Below are 8,841 nucleotides of genomic sequence, written 5' to 3' on the forward strand. Positions count from 1 at the left end.
AGAATCATAGCCAACATCAAGGGGTAAGCATGATAATGCGATGGTTTCATATTTACCGAGGAGTAAGCTCGATATTGCTTCAAAGAGTTGGTGGTATGTTATCAAATTTAAGTATAAATTGTAATTAATCGATCTTACTATTTGAATAATATGTTGGCAGAAGTATGGAAGACGCTCTGAACCGTGCTGAACCGAAATAAGATATACCATTCAGGAATAGATAGGCACAAATAAGGCAGAAGTAAGAGATAGGGGTTTGTTAAATCATGACAACTCGAGAAATTCAGGTCACTCCGAGAATATGATACAAGACATAAAGTTAGAAAATGACTTTCTGGTAATGTGGCATGAAGAAAAGAAGGAACGTTATATATGATGGAACGTCAAAGAAAAGCATTGTAATAAAACTTTATACCGGGATTCCCTAGAATTAAATAAAAGATAAAATAGGTTATAGTATAGAGGAAAAGTATCCAAGTTAATATATTTTCTTTCAGATAATAAAAGATTCTCTCCTGATGAATATATTCGATCGTGATTAAAAAGAAATTGAGATATACGATTAAGTGGTGAGTTAAATGCAATTGTCAAGATTTTCTCTTTAATTCTAAATTTTAGAATGGACTTAAGACATTTAGAAACAGAAAATACCATGAGCTCATTATATTATTCGCAGCTGGATGAAAAATACAGGAGACAGATTGAAGGTTCTCGAATACGAATGAAAATGATCATAGGCCAGGCTAATCGAACAAAAAGAGACATGGAAAGTGAAGTAGAACAGCCAGTGAAAATGGGAGGCATTCATGAGAATGAATTATTAGAATTAGAAAGAAATGAAGATCCGTATAAATTAAGTTCGTCCTTTGAGACGATAAGATAGGTAGAACGATTGCGAATGAGTTGGCCTTGTTGTCACAGGTATAACGAGTTCATAAGACATTTATATGTGTATAACCAGGAAGAGTAATTTAGCTCCAAATGTATGAAGTGGAGATTGAGTCAAATTACATGAGCAACTAATAGATTTGATGTCGGTAGGAAACTGTTGAGTAGTGAGTAAAGTGATGAGTGAAGCTTTTGGAAAAGTTGATCGGGTAAGAAATCAACCCGAGAAATCGTAAGTGGGATACTTGAAAAGTATCATTGTCTGTTCCTTAGCATGATTCCGAGGAAAAAATCCTTTTAAGAGGGAAGGATGTAATATCCGGGATATATCGTGTAATTGTTTTTATCAATAAATAATTATTATATGATTATTACATGAATTTTGGTGAATTATCTTATGATTGATATTAATATTTAGGTATTTATATATGATAAAATTAAAATGTTTTAATTTTTAATTATCCAGAATCAAATATAAATCATTTTGGTATTTTTGTGGCAATTTTTGGATTTTTATATGATTTTATAAGGATATATAGAATTAATAATTATGATTTTTAAGTAATTATAAAATTACTTTATAAAATTGGAAATCGACCAACTTCAATCGTTTTTGCTTTTTTATAACCCGAAACTCTTCGGAAAACTCCTTCCTAACCTAATATGGTGATTCTGAACACCTTCCTTCCTAGCAAAAATGTGTTAAGCATAAACGACTATCTAAATTAGGGTATTTCGACTCTGTAGGTGCTAATCGAAAAACCCAAGGATCGACATCGGACTAAGAATAGCCTAGTGGTCAATCGTCAGGCTCAGCAAGATTCCAATCGAAGGACATAATGGATAGAATCATATCCAGAGTAGGATAGTGGTTTGACGATAAAGCCGAACGTTCAAATCGGACCAAAATCAACCAGTAATAGTGGTTAAAGCTTATAAAGACAAGTATTCCTGAACTTTCTCGTAACATACTACAATTACTTCATTCATATTCTAAGTTAAGAATAGTTAATTGTTTTATATTTAGCTGCAATTACTCTTAACATATATCAGTCATATATGTAACACCTCAAATATAATAGGCACCAGAGGCTAACAAGATGATCCACGCTTGTCTAGATATTTCTCAAATTAAAACTGGGTCAGGCAATCACATAAGAAAAGAGCAACTGAAACAAGTGCTGGTAATCCAATCATTGGCCAGGTGACATAGACGGCAATGAGAGGTGAAAAAACTTTAAATCCCAATGTAAAGAATGGAGACGATAAGTATCCCTTGAGACCTATGATTAGACCACACCTCTTTGGGCTATACTGAAGGTATCGTCTTTGGGTGCTAACAGTCACATTAAATATATAACCAGCCCGATGTAAAATATGAACTCTGAATAGATTGAACTCACAATATCTTCAGAGCAATTACAAAATTTAATGGTTCACTAAAACAAACAACCACTACTAATTTCTCTGGATACAACTTAAGTCAAGCGATCATTTGGAACAAACTTGCTTCCATTTTGTTTCTGTGAAGTTTATTACTATCTATACCTCTTGTATTAGCGAGGTAAGGCTATATAATCTCCTTTCTCTTTAAATTATTGAAATAAAATACTAGTCTCAAGGAAAAAACATAACAATTTAACAACTTGATACTAGCTATGTATTTAATCGATTCGTCTTCAGACCCACATTTACAATCAAATAAAAAGCAACAATGGACATGGAGACACACAAATAGTATGCACTAAATTAAATTTTACTTGTCAAGTACTTGATTAAGAGATACTATCTGAATACAATTCAATTCATTTACTTAACATCACAACAATATTACAATAGATAATAAACAAATGGTTTTTAATCATATAATATTTTATAATCTACTTCCCAGCTATAATAAATCTTTTAAGCACTCCTTGCCTTTTTTCAGCCTAACTACCCCGTTAGGTCTAGTTCCAATTGAAATATGGGATTGTTTGCACTTGTTTCCACTAAAGTACAAATAAACACTCTTGGAAATAGGCATTTTGTTTGTTTTGTACATATGGCTTAAAACATTATTGAGATAGGAAAATAGAGTTGGAAGAAAATAAAAACAGACAAAATTCTTAAACTTAAGGGACCTTAATTCTACAGGTGAATTACCGCAGCATTGTATGCCTGAGCCAAAAATACTAGTAAAGAGAGTGTTATATGGATTCAAAGCATCATAAATTCCATATCTGATGCAGATCAAACCTGCCTTCAAAGTAGTATTGCACATGAAAAAAGTATCAATTAAACAGCCAAAATGATTACAAAAATGCCAAATTTTATACCTCTCCCTTGATGGGCTCATGATAGTTCCAGAAAACGTAACACTTGATTACATCCAATCCTCATTCCTTAACTATTTTAATAATATGGGCCATAGCTGAATTACATCACAACAACCATTAAGCTAAATTATAACAAAAAAATGGAAAAACATTTACATACCCGATACCAATACATAAACTCTATATGAGTGTGGTTTGGGGATAATGTACGGATCCAAATTGTAGTATCATATGTTTTCATAAATAACCATAGCTTAATTATGATTGTAAGTACCTTTAACCCTAATTCCCAGTTCCCAATTTTAAAACTTGGATAAAATCACAATCGAAACCCTAATTTCAAAATTTGACCTAAACAAAATATCAATTTAAGAGCCTAACTAACATACACAAACACAAGCATAACCCAATAAATTGATTTAAAAGTAACCCCTAATTAACATGTGAACCCTATTGAAACATACACCACCATTCAAAATCCATCTCAAAAGCAGATACTAAAATCTATTTGAGGAAGAACATGCCTTTTTCAAGCTTCAATCAATTTGAGTCTGTGTGTATTTATCAGAGTTTTTTTCTCTTTCTCTCGCCTCGTAATGTTCATGTTTGTGTAGTTGTGTACATTTTGATAAAGTAAAGTTTTTTTTGTCTGAGTATTATATGAGCGCTTTTTTATAAAGTCTTATTAGCCCACTGTTTTAAAAGACCGAGCAAAGTAAAATTAAAGACCACTTCTTGTTCGGCCCGCCAAAAATTTGGTCCAAATTTTTGAATTTCATTTTAACGATTTTACAAATTTATTACAAATTGTTAAAAAATTTTGCCAAAAATGTACCCTATTGTCACAATTTTTAAAAATATTAAAACAACTATACATTTGTCAAAACTACTTAGTCAATAGCAACAATTTATGGACAAATTTTGAAGTGAGCGTTGCAATAGCCAATTGCTAGGGCGAAAAGACGCGCTAAAATTACACGCAAGTATACGCGTTCGCAAGTAGTATAAGATATAAATCAGATTCATTCCCACAGAGACTCTTTTTAGTTAACTTAAGATTATGCACCTATGTAAGAATCGTATGGCTATCGCTCAATGCTAAGACAATACACTACTAAAAAAAGTAGAATAGACATCGGCTCAAAACCGATGTCTATGAATAAAAAAATCCGATGTCTTCGTGGGTGATTGTAAAGACCCCCCATTTAACATCAGTTTTATACTAATGTTAAAGAAGACATATAACATGTTTTTAAAGATGTTAAATTTCTAATCCATATCTAATCTTCATATATTATCATAATATGATATTTTTATCAATTTAAACATATGTGAGATAAGAAAAATATTTCCATTTACCCATTAAACTGATGTTAATAATACCAGCAACAACGATTTTCAAGATAAACCGATGTAAACATAACTTTTAACATCGGTTCTTTATTTCAAACCGATATCTATTGGTGACAAACTGATGTCTATAAAGCTTAATAACATCGGTTTTCTATTTTAAGATTTTTTTGTTGTAGTATTTAACATCGGTTTTATTCGATATTACTGATGTCAATGTTCCACTAAAATTAATGTATTAAGTTTTCATAGACATTAGTTTTTTATTAATGTACATTTTATAAATATAGATGCCAAAAATTTGCCAAACCAATAAACTGTCAAAATCAACTACTACTTTATATCAGTTGTCTATATATCTAACAACCAATATCCAAACATCAAGTACAATATTTTCATCTAATCCTAACATCAAATACTACACATATTCATCCATCTATTCTAATTATTAATTATGCACTAGCTACAACATCCAACAACATGCAATCCTTCCGGTTACAAGCCTCAAAACTGTTTCAACGAGTGCTACTACTTTTGAACCTGAAAAGTTAAGGTCCCCTAATTCTGCGCTGGGAAGGATCTGGTCGCTTAGCCTTTTGATTCACCTGTACAATTATCAAGCGTGTTTACACGCTTAGAAATTTTATAATTCATATTGTATACGAATTAAGTTAAGTGTCACCACTAAACTGTTCAATTTAGATACATAGACACATAAAAAGTAAAAGAAAGCAAGACATAGCATAAAACTTACTTTGTCCAGGATCGGAAAAAGAACGACCTTCAATTTGTTCCTCGCATAATGGTCATTGTCTTGAAAATAGTTTTGGGGATCAGAGAAATACCTACATATCTGTTTGCAATTAAAAAATATATTAATTATATACGCAACAATCATACCTCAAATTTATGTCCAATTATGTATCCCAGAATGACTTGCCTCATAGAAAAAGTAGAACCAGGCAAACATGATTAACCATTACTAATTTTGCCTGATAATGAATAAATTAAAATGAATGCCTCCAATCCTGGCACAGTACTTACATTACTTTGCACATACTCAGAACTTGATCCTAAAATCTTCTCTCATAAGGCCTGAGCCAGCACCTAAGAATGCATTCCCAAACGGAATTTTCTGAGCTTGAACCAGTTGTTATGCTTGAAATCGCATACAATTTTTGTTGTATCATAGATCTGATCTAATATAACTGAATGGCTCCATGCATACTTTAGTACACCTTTATAATCATAGCTATCATCAGTTATTTTTAATGTCTTTGGTTTACTAAGAAAGACTAAAATTTAATGATTCTGCTTTTTTTGGGGGGTGGGGGAAGGAAGAACAACCCTGGCTCTACCAAAACTCTTTACATGTTAGAAAAAAGGGGAGGAAACGAAACAATACATAAAAATATACTATACTTACCTGAACTACTACAATAAAAGATTGAGAACCATCCATCATTACAGCAACAACTTGTCCTGTAAATTCTTCTGTATCTATTTGCGGCTCACCCAAAAATATCTCACCAGGGTTTTGAACAGCTTGCAATCCTGATTGAGACATTTCAAAAACTCCAAGCTATTTAAAGTAAGAGAACTAGTTAAAGGATATTAAATAGCTACATTGTCAGAAATAATTATTTTATCAGAAATAATTCTTTTGACAACTTTATGTAAAATATGCAGAAACAGGGGCACAAAAAAGTGCTTCTATCTTAGCACGTTCAATATATGCAAACTTCTTCAGCCATTGGCCTGGAAATTATATTTTATTTGGTGTTATGGCTCTTAAGGGCATAGTTTAAGTGTTCAGATCGGCTAAGGTATTGGGTCCATCATTTAGCCAAGAAAGGGAAGCTAGTTATGAAATACTTTTGTAGGATGGTTAATGATTGATATACAAATGTTAATTATCAATGAAATAAATATTAGAAGACCATACGCTGCTCACTGCTGCTAACAAAGTGTATTAGATGTATGTTATTAACAAAGAGACTGTGAAGTATCTTATTACATGTATAAATATATTAGTGCCCTATGATATGCAACACTATTCAGATTCGTTATCACAAACTTGGGCTACCTCACCAGAGATACGGAAGTACAAAGTGGCAGCTTCTTTACACTGGTCCCTTGTCTTCAGCATTTCTGCCCACCAGAGGCCACACCGTGTAGCATTACGCATGCCAGATGACCCGATTCTCTTTGATGCATCCAAAAAGTATAAAAAAAGTAATGTAAATTTAGCAACAGTGTCAAGCCGAAAAGAAACATATTTTCCAAACTGAAGCATCTTTTTTCCTTCTATCTTAAGTGCATCTGAACCTAGAAAACCATATCTTATATAGTATTAAGCTCATTAATTATGAAATTTTTTCATAATATTAGTGTACAAAAGATAGAACATGTACTTGTTATCTGGGGAAATAGCACAAATAATGCTGAGTTTGGCATTGCCTCCAAGCGATTCCCTTAGTATATGTGTTGAGCTTCCTCAACAGCACTATCAAAGCCAAATGATTTATCAATAACCTGTGTAGCAAAGAATAGTATCACCTACTGAAACTTTGTATAGGATAAATTAGTCGCAGTTATAACAGAAACCACTAGAATCACAGTAAGCAAAAATTCGGATCAAATTTTGGTTCAAGGAAATACCGGAATGTCGTTATCAATGAAATATTGTTGACAACCTTAGGGTTCAAAGGAATAGTGTTTCTGGAGTAGAAACCTCTGTATCCTCCCTACAGAGCCACCAAATTTTTAGATATGAAATTCCACCAGATAAATTCATTGTGTTGCACAATTAATAAAGAAAAAAGCGCAATAGGTAGGTGCTTAATTTAGTGACACAAAACAGAGTTATCATTGACAGGAGTAATAACAAATGATGAGCATCATATTTTTAAGAGCTTAAGGGCATTTTGACTAAAATTTAAAGAGCAGATAACAGAAAGAACAACAAACGGAATTTCTCTATCCTTGCACTGGTGTCTTGTAATTCTACTTTTTTGTGCTACTAAAGATAACGTCAAATTCGTGTTTGATATTCAGCTGTCAATCAAATGCTAGTGATTATTGTTAGTTGCTACCCTATTAAAAAAATACAATATCCTAAAGTGCCTGTTTTACATGGATTAATTATTCGGAATACACCAGATTTCTATTACTGCATTGACATTGCAACACTAGGCCACAAGAGAAGGCCACTGTTTTAGACGTTTATTGAATTTGAAGGCAATTTTATAGAGCATGAGTTTACCCATTGGCAAGTACTAGATATTAACTCTGTAACAAAGATTGACTTACATCTATGCCAACTACTCTCGTTACTCCATACGTATGACACAAGTCGCATACTATCTCCCTAATTACTGTGTTGTGACCAGGGACAAACCTCCACATGTTATAATGCAAGCGTGAACATCATCAGATTCAAAATACACCTGAACAAAACATTCAGCAACATCGGAGTATGTTAATCATGAGGACCTTGGCCTTTTACATGTCAATTGTAGACTATAGAGAGCTTACCCTTTGACTAGGTCCAGCACGTCGGAAATGTATCCCTCTTGGACAGCCACATAAATAATTCAAATAATTACCCAATTAAATAAAAATTTAACATGCTCAATTAATATAATAACTCAACTAATTAAAAATTAGGGTTTCAAATTAACTATTTAGAACAAATTATAATTACCTAACTAAAAATTAGGGTTTTAAATTGAAACCCCTATTTAAGAATTAGGGTTTAAAGCTTACTCAATTGAAGCTTTGAGCTCCGACTTGAGTTATAAAATCCAACTTTAGCTTTAAGTTCTTACCTTTTTAAGTGTTAAACTCACTTGAGCTTACCCATCCAACTTTTCAACTACTTCTCAACCTTTACAAAAATCAAGTAAAATTGGGCAGAGAGCTATAGAGAGAGTAGGGTTGAGTGTACATAGAGCAGAGAGAGCCTTTAGCCAAGAAAGAATTGAGAGAGAGAGAGTTGTTCTTCAGTTGATAGTGTTTTGAGAGTTTTTGATTTTTTTGATTTTTTTGTTCTGTGTTTTTTGATATGTATATTTTGAGGGTAAAGTTGAAAAGAGGGGGGAGAGTTTAAAATAATCTAAGGCAAAACGGGGGAAATTTAAGGGGGAATGAATTATTTGTCTAAGGGGGAAAATGGGAGAAGCGCGTTGAATTTTTTTTAAATATATTTACACTACAACATCGGTTAGGATAAAAAACTGATATCTACTTTACACAAAGACATTGGTTGGGTATAAACCGATGT

General features: G+C 32.5%; 1 protein-coding gene across 8 annotated transcripts; it reads right to left on the reverse strand.

Moving 5' to 3' along the window:
- Nucleotides 1-4,871: 4,871 nt before the first annotated feature.
- LOC141712902 (uncharacterized) lies at nucleotides 4,872-8,628 on the reverse strand. 8 transcript variants are annotated; one of them, XM_074516026.1, is made up of 9 exons: nucleotides 8,387-8,628; nucleotides 8,094-8,130; nucleotides 7,957-8,005; nucleotides 7,218-7,303; nucleotides 6,971-7,091; nucleotides 6,643-6,762; nucleotides 5,983-6,138; nucleotides 5,311-5,409; nucleotides 4,872-5,161 (listed from the first exon to the last, which is right to left on the reverse strand). In XM_074516026.1, exons 6-9 carry the CDS (start codon nucleotides 6,742-6,744, stop codon nucleotides 5,105-5,107), a joined length of 414 nt encoding a protein of 137 aa, XP_074372127.1. In that variant the 5' UTR covers nucleotides 6,745-6,762; nucleotides 6,971-7,091; nucleotides 7,218-7,303; nucleotides 7,957-8,005; nucleotides 8,094-8,130; nucleotides 8,387-8,628; the 3' UTR covers nucleotides 4,872-5,104. The 8 variants fall into 8 exon arrangements, 7 of the variants coding, with proteins under 7 accessions (XP_074372127.1, XP_074372125.1, XP_074372126.1 ...); XM_074516024.1 differs by having other exon boundaries at nucleotides 7,869-8,005; XR_012571726.1 differs by lacking the exon at nucleotides 8,387-8,628 and having other exon boundaries at nucleotides 5,983-6,110; nucleotides 7,869-8,005; nucleotides 8,094-8,380.
- Nucleotides 8,629-8,841: the final 213 nt, after the last annotated feature.

Source organism: Apium graveolens, chromosome 3 (assembly GCF_009905375.1).
Source record: "Apium graveolens cultivar Ventura chromosome 3, ASM990537v1, whole genome shotgun sequence".
Lineage (NCBI taxonomy): Eukaryota > Viridiplantae > Streptophyta > Magnoliopsida > Apiales > Apiaceae > Apium > Apium graveolens.

Bases quoted from the DNA above. Each gene is read 5' to 3' on its own strand.
- LOC141712902 (XM_074516027.1), bottom strand. From the start codon at position 6,744: ATGCGTAATGCTACACGGTGTGGCCTCTGGTGGGCAGAAATGCTGAAG. The intron at 6,139-6,642 runs GTAGCCCAAGTT...TACTTTAAATAG, and splicing joins ACTTCCGTATCTCTGGTGAG to CTTGGAGTTTTTGAAATGTC. The intron at 5,162-5,310 runs GTAAGTTTTATG...ATAATTGTACAG, and splicing joins TTTTTCCGATCCTGGACAAA to GTGAATCAAAAGGCTAAGCG.